This window comes from Papio anubis, chromosome 12, assembly GCF_008728515.1.
Source record: "Papio anubis isolate 15944 chromosome 12, Panubis1.0, whole genome shotgun sequence".
Lineage (NCBI taxonomy): Eukaryota > Metazoa > Chordata > Mammalia > Primates > Cercopithecidae > Papio > Papio anubis.
The window spans coordinates 40,003,636-40,025,798 of NC_044987.1; the positions used below are offsets into that span (position 1 = coordinate 40,003,636).

Sequence of the window (22,163 nt, forward strand, 5' to 3'; positions counted from 1 at the left end):
CAGAGTAATTATATTAAATGAGCTTAAGTGTTTACAGTACTGATCACAGCACCTGGTAAAAATGTGATAGATGATAGCTGCTATTAGTATTAGTGGTAGTGTTTTGCAATAAGGTTATAAAGATGAATGTTATGTGAATCATTGGTCTAAATTTGTCTTTTATCTAATTGATTTGATATAATGGTTTTGCTAACTTAACTGATTACCTCCAGTACTAGGCTTTTTTTTGAAAAATGAACTGATTTTTTAAGTATAAATTTGTAAAACATTTTTATCAGGTTGGATTTGGTGTTTTGTTTTGTTTTTTAAGCCTCTGACAGAATATCTGTGGAGTAGTAACTATACTTGTCATCACTTTGGAACAGAAGCAACAAATTCAGACTGTAACTTCTAGATCCCTGTTTTAAATGAAGGAGTGAAGAGATAAATAAAGGTCAAATTCTCTTATAACAAGGTCCATGGAGTATGGAAATTTATGTGCTGCAATTTTATTGGAAAAGATAAAAATTACACTTACAGCCACAGGAGTTGTAATAAGAGGTGACAGCCCAGATTTTTCCATTGAAGTTAGTCAGCAGAGGATAGTGACTAAGTGAATGAAACTACCTCTGAAGCCACTGCCTTTACATTTCATTTATACCACTGTGGGTACCACTGCTGCTACTATGTTTGCTACCACAAATAGCTACATGTATTTGAATGCTTTCTATCTGCTAGACACTTACCCTCTCAACAGTTTTCTGCATGAAGTATTAACATTGTTTTACAGGTGAGGAAATTGAGTCTTAAAGAAGCCAAGGAGATTGGCCATAGTCAAGCTAGTAAGTCAAAATGAGTCTAACTCCAAAACCAGAGCTTTTAACCACCACACCGTATTGTCTTCCTAACAGAACATAGTGCTTAGTTTTCTGATAAAATTATTTCACAAACATTCACTCATCTTTTGCCTTCCACTAGGATAAAAAGAAACGTATCTTGTTTTCTAGGATCTCAGAGTTAGAGGAGTCACTGAATAAATATTGAACAGAAATATTCTTTGAAATCATCATGATCTCTGGCCTTTTTATTCAGTTGCTGTGTCTAGCCTTTTGAGTAGAGTAGGATGTGAAACCAGTAACTGAGTAAAGCAGATAAGAATACTGTTTCTGCCTCTCATTTCTCCTCTTAGATATTACAAGTTTGGAGATAGAACCTAGAATAGGAAACATGTACAAACACAATAAATTTAGGTTAGATAGAAATATTCGTTAGTTTTGTGACTAGGAGAATTTTGGACTTTGCAGGATTTTTTGAGTATTTCTTTGTTTTTCTGTGCCCTATTTAGTTTATGAGTCATCTCGGGGAAGATATTTTTAATATCAGCAAACTGGTAAGGCGTAGGAGAAAATAAACCTAAATTAGATGTTTGAAATTTATTATAGGTTTTTGTTTTGTTTTGTTTTGTTTTGTTTTGTTGAGACAGAGTTTCGCTCTGTTGCCCAGGCTGGAGCACAGTGGCACAATCTCGGCTCACTGCAACCTCTGCCTCCTGGGTTCAAGCGATTCTCCTGGCTCAGCCTCCCGAGTAGCTGGGATTACAGGCACCTGCCACCATGCCTGGCTAATTTTTATATATTTTTAGTAGAGTTGGGGTTTCACTGTGTTGGCCAACCTGGTCTTGAACTCCTGACCTCAAGTGATCCACCCGCCTCAGCCTCCCAAAGCGCTGGAATTACAGGTGTGAGCCACTGCACCTGGCCTTATTGTAGGTTTTGATGTCAAGGAAAAAGAAAGGGAAAGATAAAGAGCTAGCTAAACTTCAAGTATCTAACCAAGTTTAAAAGGAAAAGAGGTGTGGATACAAAGGAATTTTTATCATAGAATAAAATATATGCTGTTTTCTAGAATTCTCCTCTGGAATATTTCTTAGATATTGAATATGGCTACTAAGGTAGAGGAAAATGAGAAACTACTGGAACCCGATGGCTCCTAATGTAGCAACAGGGATAAAGGTGTCATCAACAACAAAGAAGGGATTCGGAGGCTTTCCTTCAATACATCTGTAGTTCATTTGGTTAGGTGATTAGATTTTATCCTTCAGGTATTTTTCTATGAAATACTTTTAGTGTGTGCGTATTTATAAACACTACAGTATTCAAATAAGCTGGGAAATAATGAGACTGACAGTTGAGCCTTGAGTTATGTGTACCTATAATTCTATCTCCCTTTAGATTTTAAAAAATATCAAATAGTTTTATAATTAGGCAGCATGCAGTTTTGCAGATAGGACTCAGAAAGTCTTTAGCTAAAGAAGTATACAAGTTTTTCTAAATTATTTTAAGAATAACATAATGCACATTTCATCTTTTTCATTCTAGCCTTTAAATCTACAAGACAGCAGCCTTCCCGAAATGTCACTACTAAGAATTATTCAGAGGTAAGAAAAAAAGTTTTATAGTTGTGTATTAATAATTTATGTTTTCTGCATTATAAATTGTCAACTCTCTGATTTACAAAGTAAATAAAAGAAGAACAATTATGGAACTTTAAAGCTGGAAGGAGCTTTACCAGTTATCTCTAGGGCTTCTAGGATTTGATTTTTTTTTTCTTGGTTGCTCTCTTTGTTTAAATAATGGTTATTATAGAAATCCATAAATGTTATGTATACAGTAATGTTTTCAAGGATAACAGTGTTGAACCAAAAGAGCTCATGCATGGAATACTAATATCGAAGGTGAGTTCAATGGATATAGAGGTTTTATCTATACCAGGTTTCCTTTTGTTACTTACCTTCCCAAAATACTAGCTGTGCCTTAACAGCTGATGGTAGACTTAAGATGAATGAAAAGGCTGGAGTCCAGTGATCCATGTGGTTTGCCCTAGGTTTAGCCTGGGCCTTCTGCTCTTCCTTTGGATTCCAAGAAGAGTCCAATATGGGCTTGACTCTCCTATTACTTCACTTTCAAAACTGTATCTTAACTCCTGAGCCAATACTCTTCCCTCTACATCAGGGTTTCTCCATAGTGGCACCGTTGACATTGAGGACCAGATAAGTTGTTGTGAGGGATTGTCCTGTGCATTGTAGGATATTTAACTGCATCCTTAGTCTCAGGGGCTGTTCATTCAGTATTTGGTCTTTGGCTTCATCCTCATCTGTACTTAAGTTAGATGAACATATGGCAAATGTGTGTATCAAATGTCAAGATGACAGAAAATGTAGAGAAATAGTATTTTGGATGATAGAATCAACAGTCAGAAATATCTTTATTGAGTCTTAACACTAACAAATGGTATTTAAGAGGGACAGATTTAACAGAAAGATACCTAGTATTTCCCACATGGTCTGATACCTCATTTAAAGCTGGAGATGGAACACTGATGGTCTCACCTCTCATAAGAAACCAAGAAGAAAGTCACAGGGTCTGCATACGAGCCTATGCAAGTCATTCACCAATGTAACTGGGTTTCCTTAGGTGCTCAGGTTCCTGGGATGACCAGGAGAGAGGTGAGCAAAAAGTAACATTTGTGAATGAAGAGGGACATTGGAGGGAGGTCAGACTGAGTGTTAGTTTTAATGGTTGTAGCTTTCTGTCTCCTTTTTTGTGGCTCATATATAACTAAGATTTAATCGTTTAATTCATTTCTTCATTTTCATCTTTATTCAGAGAGTCAATTCTCACAAAAACCATTTGTTGCTTTGTTTCCTTGCCAGGTGATTGAGGTAGATGAATCAGATGAGGAAGAAGACATTTTTCCTACCACTTCAAAGACAGATCAAAGGTAGGTGCAGTGATATTCTGCGAAAAGAAACATCTGAAAAAAATTTTAAATTATCCAAAATTCCATAGTTACACATTTTTCTATGCCATATAAGTTTAACAGACTTACTTTCAACTAGTAAAGTATATAGAGGAATGAAAACAGACCAAGGGCTAGTTTATAGAGTTGATGCAGCATTAGTAAAAGGATTTTCAGTGAAAATTGAAATAGCCTGTAATTTTTTTTCCTTTTGACTTTATTAGTACTTTTCTTTTTATTTATTTATTTATTTATTTATTTATTCATTTATTTATTTTTTGAGACAGTGCCTCACTCTGTCACCTAGACTGGAGTGCAGTAGTGCGATCTTGGCTCACTGCAACCTCCACCTCCTGGGCTCAAGCAATTCTCCCTCCTCAGCCACCTGAATAGTTGGGATTACAGATGTGCACCACCACACCTGGCTAATTTTTTGTGTTTTTGGTAGACACAGGATTTTGTATTGTTGCCCAGGCTGGTCTGGAACTCTGGAGCTCAGGCGATCCATCCACCTCGACCTCCCAAAGTGCTTGGATTACAGACATGAGCCACCGCGCTTGGCCTCAGTGCTTTTCTTAATGGAAGACTATGTTCTTTCCAAATAACAGAAAATAATTTTGTATTTTGCTAACATTTGATTTCAGCTTTTTGTCATTGTCTTATTTTTATATTCTTAACTACACATGGTGCTGTACTAAACACCAAAAAGGGGATCACACAGAGTCACTCTGTCTTCAGAGGACTTGCATGCTCTTCCTGTGTGTTTTGCGATTTTTGGCCTATTGCTGTTAAGCTTGACTTGATTCACTATTACCATTTGCTTTTATACATTAACATTTTGGTTGAATACTGCAAAGCTCGATTAATGAGAGTTTCTACTTAATAAAGTAATCAACTGCCTTATTTTGCCTTATTTTCTGTTTGAGCATTATATTAGGTCTGATGAGGGAGGGGCATAGCAAATGCTTTAATATGGCCTCTGTCTTCAGGTAACTTCAGTTGTAGTGGAAAAGAGAAATGAACATATTTGAATTCATCAAAGAATGATTTAGTACATAATTAGGTGTAGAATTTTATATTACAGACCCATAAGTGTGAGTGCTTGTGGGCTGGTGAAAAAAGGAACAAGGAATGTGAGCTAGAAGAAGCAGCTTCATGGAGGGAGTAAAACTGACCTGAGGTTTCAAAGATAAGATTTGGTTTAGTAGGGTGGAGAATGGTGGTCCCAGCTGAGAGTAAGGGCATGAACAGGAACTCCAGAAAGAAGGGTGATTGAGGAAAAACCTTATATTAGTGTTTCTCAAGCTTTTTTTTCATGATCTCAGCCATTTCTTGATTATCCAAGGAGAAGAATTAAGTAACTTAGATGTAATTCAATTTCTCCCTAACATTAGAAATTAAATACTTAAAGAATGAAATTTTTGGGGGTAGGGTTGAGTTTGAGAGGGCCACAAACTATTGTAATAGCTACGATTTTTCATCCCACTCTATCCCCTGGAGCCAATTTTTGTTTTTTGTGATATTGACCCCACTGAGAATATAAGCTGTATGTGACTTAAAGGTTAATGTTAGAACAAGTATAAGTATAGTTCCATGTTCACTTATTAGATCCTTTAAACATCATGCTAGGTTCTGGGGATAGAAAGATAAAAGAAATGTTTCTTCCTTCAGAGAATTTACACTTTAGTGGTATGCTAATTACAGGGCACTGCTAATCCACCAAGATAAATGTTTTATTCAGGTGTAACGAAATCTAAGGGATGTGCCAATATCTTCCTGGGAAAGGTCATTGAAGGTTTTACAAAGAAGATAGGTGACATCTGAGCTGGTGATCAGCCGATCAGTTAGCATGCATTAAAGGAAATGATCTGGTGTAGAGAGAAGAAACAGTGGCACAGGACACAGGCATCTACTTTGAAGGATGGTCAGGGAAAGCCTCTGAGGAGGCTACATTTAAGCCGAAATTTTAATAAGGGAAACGTGGGCTTGCGTAAAGCAGAGGGACAAGTGCATGCAGCCTGTATTAGTCCATTTTCTCGCTGCTGATAAAGACATACCTGAGACTGGGCAATTACAAATCAAAGAGGTTTAATGGACTCACATTTCTACGTAGCTGGGGAGGCTTCACAATCATGGCAGAAGGTGAAAGACATGTCTCACATGGCGGCAGACAAAAGAAGAGAAAAAGAGCCAAGTGAAAAAGATTTCCCCTTATAAAACCATCAGATCTTGTGAGACTTATTCACTACCATGAGAATAGTATGGGAGAGCTGCCCCTGTGATTCAATTATCTCCCACCAGGTCCCTCCCAGAATTCTTAGGAATTATGGGATCTACACTTCAAGATGAGATTTGGGTAGGGACACAGCCAAACCATATCACAGTCTATTGAAGAAGCAGGTTTAATAATGTTATTTAGGAGCCAGTGACTCAAGTGTGGTGGAAAAGGAGGTGGTTTGAGATGAGAATAGAAAAGAGAGGCAGGGTAAATCATACTGCAGGAGCAGGTGAACACTACAAAGGTTTTGAATGTCCTTATAAATGCAGTGGGAATCCACAGAAGGATTTTAAGAGAGGAGTGGCACCTTCTGATTTACATTTACAAAGGATCACTGTGGTTGCAGAACAAGTGTAAATAAACTTAGCTGAAAGGAGGGTGCTGCAGGGAGTTTGAGCTAAGAGAGATGATGGAGGCTTGCACAGGCTAGTGGTAGGTGAAATGGAGAAAACAGATGGTTTCAGGATATATTTTGAAGATAGACATGACAAAACTTGAGTATGGATTAAATATTTGGAATGAGGGAAAATAAGGAATCAAGATTGATTTTCTGGTTTCTTGCTTGAGCATTCACATTGTGCCATATATTGAGAAGGGCATAAAAGAAGAAAGGACAGATGTGTTGTAGGGAATGATAGGCATATAATTAAAAGTTCCACTTTAGATATGAAAAGTTTGAGATGCCTAGAAACTTACATGAAGGGAGGTTATAGGCAACTGAATGTGTGAATTCAGAACTCAGATGAGGGGTTTGAAATGATACTTAGATTTACCTCTGGACAGCATGCAGATGATACTTAAAACCATGGGGATGGATAGGATCACTTCAAAAAAGAAGGCAGAGCAGAAGAGGGTTTGTTTTCCTAGCCTGCAGTTTTAACCTTACCCAACCTTTGGGTAGAGTAGAAAAAAACAATAAAGACATGAGAAAAGTCCAGGAGAGTATAAAGTTGCAGAAGGCCATACTGGCCTTTATAGGAGTAAAAAATACCAAGATGGGCACAGATGCAAGTCAGTTTCTATGTTTATGGTAAGTAGTGGAGGGACTTATTTTAGCTCATGAAGGTTTACTTGAATTTCTTAGGACTCCTTTGGTTCCAGCTGATAGAAACCTAACTCAGATTCTCTTACAGAAAAGGAGATGTATCGGAAGATTATCAGGATACCTCAGGTTTTGGAAGGAAGTCCTTGTTTGGTTGTTGTTGTCTTTGTAAATTGAAGCACACACAAATCAGATCTAGCTTTCTAATTTTTTTTTTTTTTTTCAGAAATGGGTCAAAGTACCATTTTGATATTTTTGATATATGCTTAAGGATATTAAAGAAAAAATAGTTCGCTTTTGTTATCACAGTAGATTGTTTACTCTTCAGCTGTATAAATGTCTGCCGATTTCTTTAGACATGAAATAGTAATATAACTCACCGTTGTTTGGCACTTCCTACGTGCCAGACACTGCTCTGAGCATTTTACATGTGAGTTAGCTTGTGTGGTGCTCACAACTTCCCCAGGAGATAGAGTATAGTTATAACTTTATCATCCCCATTTTACAGATGAAGTGTGAAGCACAGTGGCTAAGTAACTTACCTAAGGTCACCCAACTAGTCATACAAGCGAGGCATTCTGACCCCAAACTCATCTCTGTTGTTGCTTCTTGGTATGGTAACTAACTTCTCTGACCATTGTGCAAGCAATAAGAATCATTTAAGTTTTGAGAGGCTGTTTAAAATTTTAGAGGCAATTTCCAAAATTGACATTTTGGAAACACATCAGAAATCAGCTTTGGCAGATTGGTGTTTCTAATTACAGCATCAAAATGATAATTTAGACTGTTTTTGCAGAATTTTTTAGTAATTGCAGGTTATGCATGGTGTTTTATTTATAATTTAAACTATTTAAGCTCTGCCATCTACTAGAGTGGACCTTGATAAATGTGCTGATCTGCTACCTCTGAACCTTAGTTACTCTTCAAGTTTGCCTGATAAATCCTTCTGTCCTTTCCTTTTGTGCAAAGGACCTGTGAATTTTTCTATTTACTTCTGACATAAGATCTCATGATTCTCATTCTTTTTTCCAGATAAGACCTTTGGACATATTTCTTTTGCTATAATGACATCCCAAAGCATGTTAATAAAATTGTAGACTAAGAATTTATAAACACTGCTTTTATTGAAGACAGGAATCAGCAGAGTTTTTCTTAACGGGCCAGATAGGAAGTATTTTAGGCTTGGCAGGTCAAGAGGCAAAACCAGGGATATTATATAGGTAGACACTTGTATAACCATTTAAAATGTAACCATTTCAAAATGTGAAAACCATTCTTAGCGTATAGGCCATAAAAAAAAAAAACATGGTGCTGGGCTAAATTTGCTTACTAGCGCTGATCTAAAATGACTTAAACGTCTTATTAGTTAAAAGGCATAGAAATTTACTGCAAGTTAAGCTTTATAAGAGTAGGAATCAGCTGGGCGTGGTGGCTCACGCCTGTAATCCTAGCACTTTGGGAGGCTGAGGTGGGCGGATCACGAGGTCAAGAGATAGAGACCATCCTTGCCAACATGGTGAAACCCCGTCTCTACTAAAAATAGAAAAATCAGCTGGGCCTGGTGGCATACTCAGGAGGCTGATGGAGAAGAATCACTTGAACCGGGAGGTGGAGGTTGCAGTGAGCCGAGATCATGCCACTGCACTCCAGCCTGGAGACAGAGCGAGACTCTGTCTCAAAAAAAAAAAAAAAAAAAGTAAAAAGAGTAGGAATTATGATTTTCTTATTAACTGAGATTTGAGTAGAAAATATTTCAATGTTCCCATGGTTTTTAGAAATGGAAGATGGTAATGGATACATTTTGGTATATGATAAGTACTATAATAATGTAAGTAAGCATCGTTGTAGTACTTAATGTGTGTGTCAGGCACTGTTCTAAGTGTTTAAGCATATTAACACATTTAGTCTTTGTAAAATTATTATCCCCATTTTACAGATGAGGAAATTGAAGCACAGAGAAGTTAAGTAACTTGCTCAAAGCCACACAGGTAGTAAAGGGCAAAACCAGAATTCAAGCCTCAGCCCCAGAGTCCTTTTCCTTGTAGTTTTATTGCCTCTGATGTAGATTTTAAGGGAACTGTGTGTTATTTATATTCATGGCAGCTGCTAGACTGAAAAACTTAGCCAGAAAGGCACACCTGATGAATCATGTAGTTCATTGTGTTCGTTTTTGTTTTTGTTTTGCCTCAGGTGGTCCAGCACATCATCCAGCAAAATCATGTCCCAGAGCCAAGTATCGAAAGGGGTTGATTTTGAATCAAGTGAGGTAAATAAGTGATATTGTTCAATTTTAATTAATTTTTAACTTTATAAAGTTTAAATAGAGACTGCTAGCTAGTTGCTGAACTTTTTTTTTTCTTTGATAAATAACTTCATCTTTTAGGTTCAGGGAGTACATGTGCAGGTTTGTTACATGGGAATTGCATGATGCTGAGGTTTGGTACAGATCTTATCACCCAGGTAGTGAGCAGTAGACAGTGTTCCAACACACATCCTACTGTAAGCCTCCCCTCTCTCGTAGTTTCCAGTGTCTGTTGCTCCCATCTTCATGTCCATGTGAACTCAGAGTTTAGCTCCCACTTATAAGTGAGGAAGTGTAGTGTTTGGTTTTCTGTTCCCATGTTAATTTGCTTAGGATAGTGGCCTCCAGCTGCAAAGAACATAATTTTGTTCTTTTTTATGGCTGCATAGTGTTCTGTGTTATATATGTACCATCATTTTCTTTATCCAATCCATATTGATGGGAACTTAAGTTGATTCCATTCCTTTGCTATTGTAAGTGCTGCAGTAAACATATGAGTGCATGTGTCTTTTTGGTAGAATGATTTCTTTTCCTTTGATGATACAGCCAGTAATGGGATTGCTGGGTCGAATGATAGCTCTGTTTTAAGTTCTTTGAGAAATTTCCAAATGGCTTATAACGGCTGAACTAATTTACTTTCCAACACTGTATAAGCATTCCATTTTCTTGACAACCTCACTAGCATCTGTTGTTTTTTGGCTTTTTAGTAATAGCCATTCTGACTGGTGTGAAATGGTATCATTGTGGTTTTGATGTACATTTCTCTGATGATTAGTGATGATAAGCACTTTTTCTTGTTTGTTGGCTGCTTTATATGTCTTCTTTGTAATGTGCCTGTTCATTTCCTTTGCCCATTTTCTGATGAAGTTATTTGATTTTTCCTTACTGATTTATTTACATTCCTTTTAGATTCTTGACATTAGACGTTTGTTGGATGCATATCTTGTGAATATTTTCTCCCATTCTGTAGGCTTTTTGTTTACTCTGTTGATGGTTTGTTTTCTTTTTTCTTTTTTCTTTTTTTTTTTTTTTTTGAGATGGAGTTTCGCTCTTGTTGCCTGGGCTGGGGTGCAACAGTGCGATCTCGGCTCACTGCAACGTCTGCCTCCTGGGTTCAAGCGATTCTCCTGCCTCAGCCTCCTGAGTAGCTGGGATTACAGGTGCCCGCCACCACACCCGGCTAATGTTTTGAATCTTTAGTACAGACAGGGTTTCACCATATTGGCCAGGCTGGTCTCAAATTCCTGACCTTATGATCTGCCCCCCCACCGGCCTCCCAAAGTGCTTGGATTACAGGTCTGAGCCACCGTGCCCGAACCGATAGTTTATTTTACTGTGCAGAAGCTCTTTAGTTTAATGAGGTTCTACTTGTCTGTTTGTGTTTTTGTTGCAATTGCTTTTGGGGATTTAACCAAAAATTATTTGCCAAGGCCGATGTCGAGAAGGGTATTTTCTTGGTTTTCTTCTAGGATTATTATAGTTGGAGGTCTTACTATTAAATCTTTAATTCATCTTGAGTTAATTTTTGTATATGGTGAAAGGTAGGATCCATTTTCTTCTGCACATTGCTAGCCAGTTATCCTAGCACCATTTATTGAACAAGGAGTCCTTTCCCCTTTGCTTGTTTTTGTCAGCATTGTCAAAGATCAGATGGCTGTAGATGTGCAGCTTTATTTCTGAGTTCTCTGTTCCGTTCCATTGGTCTGTGTCTCTTCTTGTACCAGTACCATATTGTTTTGGTTACTATAGCCCATAGTTCAAAGTTGGGTACTGTTATACTTCTGGCTTTGTTCTTTTTGCTTAGGGTTGCTTTGTCTATTTGGGTTCTTCTTTGGTTCCATGTGAATTTTAGAATAGTTTTTTTCTAATTCTGTGAAAAATGACATTGGTAGTTTGATAGTGATAGCGTTGAATCTGTGGGTAGCCCTGGGCAGTACGGCCATTTTAATGATACTGATTCTTCCAGTTCCTAAGCATGGAATGTTTTTGCATTTGTTTGTGTTATCTGTGATTTCTTTCAGCAGTGTTTCATAGTTCTCCTTGTAGAGATCTTTCACCTCCTTGGTTAGCCATATAGCTATGTATTTAATTTTTTTTTGTGGCTATTGTAAATGGGATTGTGTTCTTGATTTGACTCTCAGCTTGAATGTTATTGGTGTATAGAAATTCTACTGACTTTTGTACACTTTTTTTTTTAATTATTCTGAAACTTTGCTGAAGTCATTTATCAGTTCTAGGAGCCTTTTGGCAGAGTCTTTAGGGTTTTCCGGGTATAGAATCATATCATCAGCAAAGAGAGATAGTTTGACTTCTTCTTTTCCTGTTTGGATGCCTTTTCTTTCTTTCTCTTGCCTGATTGCTCTGGCTAGGACTTCCAGTGCTATGTTGAATAGGAGTGGTGAGAGTGGGCGTCCTTGTCTTTTTCCGGTTATCAGGGAGAATGGTTCTAGCTTTTGCTTGTTCAGCATGATGTTGGCTGTGGATTTTCATAGATGGCTCTTATTATTTTGAGGTATGTTCCTTCAGTGCCTAGTCTGTTGAGGGTTTTTATCATGAAGGGATGTTGGATTTTATCAAAAGCTTTTTGTGTGTCTGTTGAGGTGATCATATCGTTTTTGTTTTTAATTCTGCTTTTGTGGTGAATCATATTTACGGATTTTCATATGTTGAATCATCCTTGTATCCCAAGGTTGTACTTGATCATGGTATATTAACTTTTTGATGTGCTGCTATATTTGGTTTGCTAGTTTCTTGAGGATTTTTGCATCTGTGTTCATCAAGGATATTGGACTGAAGTTTTCTTTGTTTTGTTGTGTCTCTGCCAGATTTTGGTATCAGGCTGATGCTGGCTTCATAGAATGAGTTAGGGAGGAGTCCCCCTCGATTTTTTTGGAATAATTTCTGTAGGATTGGTACCAGTTCTTTGTATATACGTCTGATAGAATATGACTTGAATTCATGTAGTCCAGGGCATTTTTGGTTGGCCAGTTTTTTATTAGTTATTAATTTCAGAATTTATTATTGGTCTGTTCAGGTTTTCACTTTCTTCCTGGTTCAATCTTGGGAGGTTGTGTGTTTCGAGGGATTTATCCATTTCCTCTAGATTTTCTAATGTGTGTGAATAGTTGTTCGTAGTAGTCTCTAAAGATCTTTTGTATTTCTGTGGGGTCAGTTGTAATGTCATCTTTGTCATTTCTGATTGTACTTATTTGGATTTTCTCTTTTTTTCCTTTGTTAATCTAGCTAGCAGCCTATCAATTTTGTTTATTGTTTTAAAGAACCAATTCTTGATTTCATTGATCTTTGGTATGGATTTTTGCATCTCAGTTTTATTCAGTTCTTCTCTAATTTTAATTATTTCTTTTCTTCTGCAAATTTTGGGGCTGGTTTGTTCTTTTATTTCTAGTTCCTCTGGGTACAATGTTAAATTGTTAATTTGATTTAAATTAACACATTAACAAATTAAATTGTTAATTTGATTCTCTTAATGAAGGCTTTTAGTTCTGTAAGTTTTCCTTTTAACAGTTTTAGCTGCATCCCTAAGATTTTGTAAGTCGTGATTCTATTTTCATTTTCATTAATGAAATTAATTTTATTAATTAATGAATGAATTTTTATTAATTTCAAAGAATTTTTTTTATTTCTGCCTTAATTTCATTATTGACCCAGGAGTTATCCAGGAATAAATTGTTTAAGTTCCATGTATTTGTGTAGTTTTGAGAGATCTTAATATTGACATCTCTTTTTATTGCACTGTAGTCCAAGAGTATACTTGTTATGATTTTTATTTTTTTGAATGTATTTAGACTTACTTTATGACTGAACACGTGATCTATCTTAGAATATGTTCTGTGTGTAGATGGGAAGAATTTGTATCCTTCCGTTATTGGATGAAGTATTTTGTAGCTGTCAATTAGGTCTAATTGGTCAAGTGTCAAGTTTAAGTCCCAAATTTGTTAGTTTTCTGCCTGGATGGTCTTTCTAACACTGTCAGTGGGGTGTTGAAGCCTCCCACTATTATTCTGTTGCTATCTGAGTCTTTTTTTAGGTTAAGAAGTACTTGATTTATGAATTTGGGCATGTATATATTTGGCATAATTAGATCTTCCTGTTGAATCAAACCCTTTATCATTATGTAATGCCTTTCTTTGTCCCTTTTTACTGTTGGTTGGTTTAAAGTCTGTTACATCTGATAAAAGAATTGCGACTCCTGCTCTTTTTTGTTTTTTATTGCATGTTAGTTCTCCATTCCTTTACTTTGAGCCTGTGTGTGTCGTTACATGTGAAATGGGTCTCTTGATGACAGCAATCAGGTCTTGTCCTTTTATCCAACTTTTCACTGTATTCCTTTTAAGTAAGGGCATTTAGTCAATTTATATTCAGAGTTAGTATTGATATATGAGATTTCAATCCTGCCATCGTATTGTTAGCTGGTTTTGTAGACTTGATTATGTAGTTGCTTTATAGTGTCTCTAAGCTATGTGCTTAGTGTATTTTTGTGGTAGTAGGTGGTGGTTTTTTGTTTCCATGTTTAGCACTCTCTTAAGGACCTCTTGTAAGGCTGATCTAGTTGTAATGAATTCCTCAGCATTTGCTTGCCTGAGAAGGATTTTATTTCTCCTTTGCTTATGAAGCTTAGTTTGGTAGGATATGAAATTCTTGGTTAGAATTTCTTTTTTAAGGATGCTGAATATAGGTCCCCAATCTCTTGTGGCTTGTAAGGTTTTTGCGGAGATGTCCACTGGTAGCCTGATGGGGTTCCCTTTGTAAGTGACTGACCCTTCTGTCTAGCTGCCTTTAAGATCTTTTCTTTCCTGTTGACTTTGGTGAATCTCATGACTGTGTGCCTTGGGGATGGCCATCTTATATAATGTCTCATAGGAATTCTCTATATTTCTTAATTTGCATGTCAACCTTTCTAGCAAGATTGGAGAAATTTTTCTGGACTATAGCCTCAAATATGTTTTCCATATGCTTATTCTGTCTCCTCTCTCAGGAATGCCAATGAGTCATAGATTTTGCCTCTACATAATCTCATATTTCTGATTTTTTTTTTCATTCTTCTTCCTTCTTTTTCTTAATTTTTCTCTGACCAAGTTGATTTGAAGAACTGATTTTCAAGCTCTGAGATTCTTTCCTCAGCTTGGTCTGTTCTGCTGTTAATACTTTCAGTTGTATTATGACATTCTTGTAGTGAATTTATCAATTCCAGAAGTTCAGTATGGTTCTTTCTTAAAACGGCTATTTTGTCTTTCAGCTCTTGGATTGTTTTACTGGATTCATTGGATTGGGTTTTAGCTTTCTCCTGAATCTTGATGAGCTTCCCTGCCATCCAGATTCCGAATTCTATGTCTGTCATTTCAGTAATTTCAATCTGGTTAAGAACTATTGTTGGTGAACCAGCAGGCTCATTTGGAAGTAAGGGGACATTTCTGGCTTTTGGAATTGCCAGAATTCTTGCACTGATTCTTTCTCATGTTAGAGGGCTATTATTCCTTTAACTGCAGTGTAAGTTGAGTATATTCAGTAGGCCTTGTTTCTGGGTGCTTTCAGAGGGCCACAGCTCTATATAGATCTTTACCGTGGCTAGATTCTTGCCCTGGGTGTCACAGAAATGTATATTGGCGAATTATTTTGTTATAATTTTGGCTGTGATCCGGTAGCTGGCAGTTAACATTAATGTCCAGCGGATAGGCTCTTACTCAGCTGCATATTTCTTTTGTATTTCTATGTGTTCGCAGCCGTGCTCTGTGGTGGGGATGGGGAGAGAGATGACCACTCACAAGGGCCACTTCTGGGCCATGAATGAGGCCCCTCCTATCACTGGCACCACACCTGCATTACTGTTGTTTGGTGTCTTGGGTTGCAGGGCTCCCTCAGACAGAGGCCATGGCTGCCAGACAGGCCACACCCTTCCCAGACCAGCACTGTGGAGGAAGGCATGTCCATTCCTGCACTGGCCCACGAACCCACATGTCTCACTCCTGTCAGTGTTCTGAAAGTGGGATTTCTCTCCAACTTGAGTGCCAGCAGCCCAAGCTGTGTGCTGTAGCCCTGTAGCACTGGGACCAGCCTGTGGCTCCATCGTTCGGACCCTCAGGTCAGGCACCAGCAATCTGAAATGCTCCCAGGCTACCAGGAAGGTACTTAGGTGAAGCCACCAGCAAAAACAAGGCTGGGCAGCAGAGGCTGCCCTGTGCACACATTCCTGCAGGGCAGCTTGGCAAGGGCCCTGGAAGGGGCTGTAGCGGAGGAGGGCCTGCAGAACAGGTGTTTCTCTGTCCCACAGGGAAGCTGTCCCCACTCTGTCCTGCCCCAGCATTCAGGTGGGGCAACTCCTACTCGAAGGGAAATAAGAAGTCTTGGGGGATGGGTGCCTACGGCCACCTTCTGCTGCAGCTCCCTTGCGTGTAAAAACCCCTGGGCTCCATGCATTCTGGAGCTCTGTCTCTGCCTACTGTTTGGGCAGATCCCCCACCAGTTGAAATGTCTCCAGGGGGCATGGAATCTTGTAGCTAGGATCTCTGAGGTCCATAGTGAGAGTGGACTGCCCCATTGTCCATTCACTCATCCCGTCCTAGGAGCCTTTCAAGGCCAAGAACCAGCCTTGGCAATGGGCAACCCCCCCCAACAAGGTTCCCAGCATCCTCCCTCTTCAGCTTCCAGTTCGTATCACCTCTCTATCAACTCTTGGTGTTTTTTCTCCAAAGATCTGCTCAAAATATGTTGGCTTACTCGATATTTTGGTCTTTATCAGTGGCAGTGGTGCTTCTTGGCCCTGTCTAATTGGCCATCTTGTCCTTCTTCCACTAAAAATTATTTTTAAAAATAGTTTCAGGCCGGGCGCAGTGACTCACGCCTGTAATCCCAGCACTTTGGGAGGCTGAGGCAGGCGGATCACCTGAGGTAGGAGTTCGAGACCAGCCTGACCAATATGGAGAAACCCCATCTCTACTAAAAATACAAAATTAGCCAGGCACGTTGGCACATGCCTGTAATCCCAACTACTCGGGAGGCTGAGGCAGGAGAATTGCTTGAACCCGCGAGGTGGAGGTTGCGGTGAGCTGAGATTGCACTATTGCACTTCAGCCTGGGCAACAAGAGCAAAACTCCTTCTCAAAAAAAAAGTAGTTTCATTGATAACCTTCCTTTGAACTATAGTTAATGTTAAGAATTAAGAAGTAGCTTTGTTGAGTGTCCATCAATGTAATTACCTCAGATATAAAAGTCCTGTAGATTTTTAAAATATGATATTCACTCAGCTCTTATTTGCCCAGTTAACAGTGGGATCAGAATTGTTTTAGCTTCTTCCATTTACTTATATTTGGAGAGATGATGATGATGATGATGATGATGATATCCCAAGAGCTTTTAATATTACTTTAATGAATATTTATTAAGTACTCACTATATACTCTACAAGTGTCATGTAGAGGGGGGCATATGGTGGTAATTTCATGACATGGAGGTATTCAGGCATTGTCTGAAATGTTCTCTGGGAGGATGTCTGGAAAAAACTCCAATTCCAGATCATGTCTGCAACCATGATATCTCGTCCACCATGAATGAGGAGGAGGAGGAAGAGGAAGAATTATAAGTCAGGACTTGCCTCTTGCCTTTATTAATTTGCTGTTTCAATTAAGTTTAAATAAAACTACATGACTGAAGGATACTGCCCTTTCCCTTTTCTTCATGGCTACCATTTGAAGGGCCTTTGCTCGTTTTTGTTGAATTGCTTGAAGGTGTTTCTCTTAGGCCCATCACCCCTTTCATTTATTTTTTTTTATTTAAAAAATTGTTAATTGTGGCAAAAGCATAACATAAAACTAACCATTATTAAGTGTACAGTTCAGTAGTGTTAAATAGATCCATATTAAACAGATCTTTAGTAGTTTTTCATTTTGCAAAATTGAAAATCTGTATCCCTGAAATAGCAAGTCTCCGTTTCCCCATCTTCATCCCCTGGTAACTACCATTCCACTTTCTCTTTCTATGAATTCAACTACTCTAGGTACTTCATATAAGTAGAATCATAGAGTATTTGCCTTTTTGTGACTGGTTTATTTCACATAGCCTAAGTTCCTGAAGGTTTATCTATGTTGTAGCCTGTGACTTACGCCTTTCATTTTTAGCTTTGGCTGCTGCTGCCATGTTCCCTGTATTTCAGCTGTGGTTTAAAACAACTTGAGAGGACTCAACTCCGGCAGCCAAGAAAAATGGCAGCAAGAGCTCATTCTACCTATTAAATACTAACAGGTTGCTTCCAGGAGGGAAGTGAGCAATTATTGTTTGTTTATTCCAGATCATCTGGATATACATGTGGTTATATGTTACAGTTAAAAATTTGTATACTAGTTCATGTTAACTGCAAAGACAAACTATTAGCAAATTATCTATTAGACTTCATTTGGATTTGTCTCTGGTTTATTTAAGTTTTGCCTTTATAGTAGCAGAAAATGAATCAATAAATGCAAATGAATTTGTATTTCTTAAGGCATCCATTTCTCACCAGAGATAGTTAATTTAGCTAACATTTGGAAGTGCTGATACCACCAACAAAGCCTAGCATCAAATAATTTCTTTTTTTAATGTCTTAAACACAAATTAAAAATTTACAAACAAATTTGCTTTATTTTCTGAATATTTATAGAATACATAAGAATTGGTTTTATGTTGTCTTCATAAAATTGTATAATTGGGCTTATCTGAGATTTGTTTTCATTCTCTTTAATTAAATTATTAGTTAATATCTCATATTCCTATTTATTCTTACCATGCATACAATCTGTAGCCCATTGGCATGGGAACTCTTTAAATACTGCATGTATTTCTTTTTTTATCCAAAAAACTATTTGAAAGCTTGCTTTGCTAGGTTGTTTTTTACATGAGTGTGAGAGTAGCTAGCTATTTCTAGCATTAAATGGGTAATGGGAAATAAAAATTACAGCTCTTTCTGAGTTAGATCTCCATGTGGCTTCATTATTTTTTTACTGTGAATTTCCAGAAGAGTAGATGCAACTGTAATAAAATGTAAATGAGAAAATCTATTCAAAAACCAAATATAAAATGACTTGAGGATTTTTTTTTCTGGTTTACCTATACTTCATTTGTCTTTATTAAGGTTAGTGAGAGAAATGTGTGTGGTTTATATTGTAGATACATGCACACACAGCAGGATAAATTTTCATTTTAATGCCAATTAAGAATTTAATTGTACTTACATATTTCACAGTTATAAAGGAAATAGAAAAATAAAGTCTACCCCATGTGAAATGACTCTCACTGGTATTGTTTTGCCCATAAGAACTTCTGTCTTGTTTCAGTGAAGCAAGGAACAATCACTAATACAACATTTGTATCTCATTTCAGGATGATGATGATGATCCTTTTATGAACACTAGTTCTTTAAGAAGAAATAGAAGATAATATATTTAATGGCACTGAGAAACATGCAAGATACAGGAAAAATCAAAATGTTACAAGCTAAGAGTTTACAGTTTAAGATTTTTAAGTATTGTTTCCTGAGCATGACTCCATAAGTAAGAAATTTCTAGCTCAAGGACATATACAGTAGCATTGATTCACCTTGTTTTTTTAACCTGGTTGTTATAGTAAGAGCTTTGTTTCAGTATCATTCTTGAGTAAAGATTAAAATAAAGCTACCATTTTACATTTCTGCTTCATGATCAAAAACTATGTCAGTATTTTAATATGGTTACATTTAGCCAAAGTTGAGGGAAAGAGCTTATAAAATTTAACTTCTTCGTAATTTTAGTAATTTCCTAGAGGTTCCGGGTTTCCTGAAAGTAAAACAATTTATGTGAACCTGTGCCTAAATTCACTGTTTGTTAATATGTATGTTTTTTTCTAATGCTTCTTAAAAGACTAAATGATTAGATGTACCTAATAGTTTGAACAGATATGTTCTTATTTAAAAGAGTAGAATAACCTGTCAGAATTACTGAGTTTTTTATTCCAGTTGTAGCAAAGATTTCAAAAGATTATGTTCCCATTAAGTGGTAGTAATTTCCTTTATTGTTCTGTATCCTTAATGGTGTTCTCTGTCTCTCTCTCCCCCATTTCCTCCTCTCCCTTTCTCTCGTTCTTTTTCTTTTCTTTCATACATTTGTGTGTGCCTATTTCTAGGAGGAAAAGGGTTAAAAATTGTTTTAAACTACATCCTGAAAATATTAAAGAATTTGTTTTAGGTAGCGTGGTCAGCTGAACCTTACAGTAAAATATAGAAATATATTTAATGTGGAATGTCAATTCCAGGATTTCTCATTAACAATATTTTATCTTAACTTTGGTTCCTGTGAAACATTTCTGAATGGGTAATTCCAGAAATCTTAGTAGCTCATGTTAAGTTTCTGTTTTTTACTTGTTTTCAGGGAGAAATAAGAATTAGGTATCTTCAGATTTAAGTTAAATAATCCGAATCTTCTTTATAATACTCGGTAAAAAGATCCCTGAGATTATTCCTTCTTTTAGTCTTATGCAACAGCTTTACTTTAAAATTCTGTAAGGAAGTTATAGATCTTGGGAGTACAACAGCCCGACGACATTTCTTCATAGGTAGAAACAAATACTTGAGTCATTGATACTCATGACCATTAGAATAGTCATACCTGGAATGTGTCAAATTATAAGAGACAGATGTTTGGTTAGTGGCTGCCTCATATACCACTTTTAAAGAGGCCTAAGTCAAAACTTGCAATATAACATTCTATTGACTTTCTTAAATATATTTTTTCTGTACCTAACTTGAGCATAAGGGTTATTTGAGCAAGTTCCATTAACTTAGCGGAAGGCATTGTCCTGTGAAATATTCTCAGGCAGATCTGCCCACATTTTTATTGCACTTGAAATTTAATATTTCTGGTATTTGAACAAAGCAGAGGGTTAAGTCAGGGGAGAGCAGTGCTGTCCATGAGGGAGTGGAAGCTACCAGGGCAGGCAGTGTCTGGGTGATGCTGTACTACCTACGCCTGCACAAGCCATGCTGGCTCAGACTGAGCTGTGGGCCACATCAGCTAGTGGCTCTTCTCATGCATCAGTTAGGGGGGTCTGGATGAGAGTAATAGTGAGGGAATGGTCACTAAAGTATCCTGACAAGTTCCTAGGAAAAAAGGAATAGGCTTTTTTCCTTTAAAAAAAAAAATTGCTCTTGGCTGTGAAAAGAGGTACTAAATGTGATTCACTTCACCACTAAGGAAAGTGATGCCATAGCAGTTACAGAGGGTGAAAAATCTCTCCAACTAATTCAGGTCATTTTGTGAATAGTATGTATCAAGCCCTGAAAATATGGTAAATAAAACGTGACAGGGAAGCCTTTCTTTGATTGAATATTGTTACATAGTTAAATGTGCTATATATCCTTAATATTTTATATTGATGTTGCAAATCGGTTGGTTTTGGGGGAGTTTCATTTTTTGTTTCTAACAATTTTCAGACCTGTTGGTATAGGAGTGTAGAGGTCTTTCAGATGATTTGAAAGCAGCTGCATTTGCTCTTGGAGGCTTTGGGGGAGCAGGAATGAAAACATTCAGAGGAAAACATCTGTAGGGAATTCTTCTGTTGCTTACCAAAGAATAAATATCTTTCTGGTGTTTTGTTTCCTATCATAAAAATACAACAGTGCATTTACAAGGTTAAAGATTCCTCGAAGTTCTAAGAAATTCTAGAAAATGTAAGTGGTGCTTAGAAAATTCAAGCATTTAGGAATGTGACCTTTTAATTCAGGTACGTGAAAGACTTTTTTCCCCAAACTTTTAAAAGTAGGAAATACAATAAATACAGAAAAGTCATATGGTTGAATAAATTATTATAAAGTGAGCACTGATAGAATCCCTATACAGGTCAAGAAATAGCGCACTGTCCTGGACCCCCATTATATTTTCTCCTTTCTGGGTAACCAGCCCTGACTTCTATAATTTAAAAGCTCCTACTTTTGCCACAAGGTGGTGCTTCTGCCATTACATGCAGTTAGGAGGATGCAACTGCAAATCTAAAATTAGGAAGTTAGTGTAGTTGCAATAAACTTAGAACATATGCATTAATACTAAATCTATACAGTAATACCATAATTAGCCTTCTAATCATGTAAATTGCTTTACTTAGGTATTTCATTTGGTTTAGCCTGTTATGGAATTTACCAGCTTGATAAATTTTGCATATCAAGGTTTATAAAGAAAAGGAAAATTTTATGTTTTCATAAAGAGAAAGATCCATTCTTAGAAAAAAAACTGAGTAAAAAGTATCTCAGTGGGCTGGGCATGGTGGCCCACGCCTTTAATCCCAGCACTTTGGGAGACCAAGGCAGGTAGATCACCTGAGGTTAGGAGTTCGAGACCAGCCTGACCAACATGGTGAAACCTCGTCTCTACTAAAAATACAAAAAATTAGCCGGGCATGGTGGCATGTGCCTGTAATCCTAGCTACTCAGGAGGCTGAGGCAGGAGAATCGCTGAACCCAGGAGGCGGAGATTGCAGTGAACCAAGATTGCGCCATTGCACTCCAGTCTGGGCAACAAGAGCGAAACTCAGTCTCAAAAAAAAAAAAAAACTCAATGTAAAATATCTTATTTGGAAATATAGAATTTAAAAGCAACTTTCACCCAAAGTAATCTGATGTCCTTTTTGTATCTGTCATATATTTAATTCATAGTATTTTGTGTTTTTTTTTAAAGCTAACTAGCACTAAGATCATTATAGAAGTTTGGTGTAATAAAGATTTGGGTTTTTCAGCCCAGGGAGTTTCCATA

At 37.2% G+C, this 22,163-nt stretch overlaps 1 protein-coding gene across 11 annotated transcripts in view; it reads left to right on the forward strand.

Annotated features, from left to right (window-relative positions):
• MRE11 (MRE11 homolog, double strand break repair nuclease) overlaps nt 1-19,220 on the forward strand; it is a 78,801-nt gene extending 59,581 nt beyond the window's left edge. For 7 of the 11 annotated variants that reach the window (XM_021926447.2, XM_021926446.2, XM_021926448.2 and 4 more), the window contains 4 exons: nt 2,358-2,416; nt 3,692-3,759; nt 9,288-9,363; nt 17,532-18,762. In XM_021926447.2, coding sequence (XP_021782139.1) covers nt 2,358-2,416; nt 3,692-3,759; nt 9,288-9,363; nt 17,532-17,645 — 317 coding nt within the window. In that variant the 3' untranslated portion in view covers nt 17,646-18,762. The other 4 variants (XM_003910557.4, XM_009187125.3, XM_009187126.3 and 1 more) reach the window with 2 other exon arrangements.
• The last annotated feature ends 2,943 nt before the right edge of the window (nt 19,221-22,163 follow it).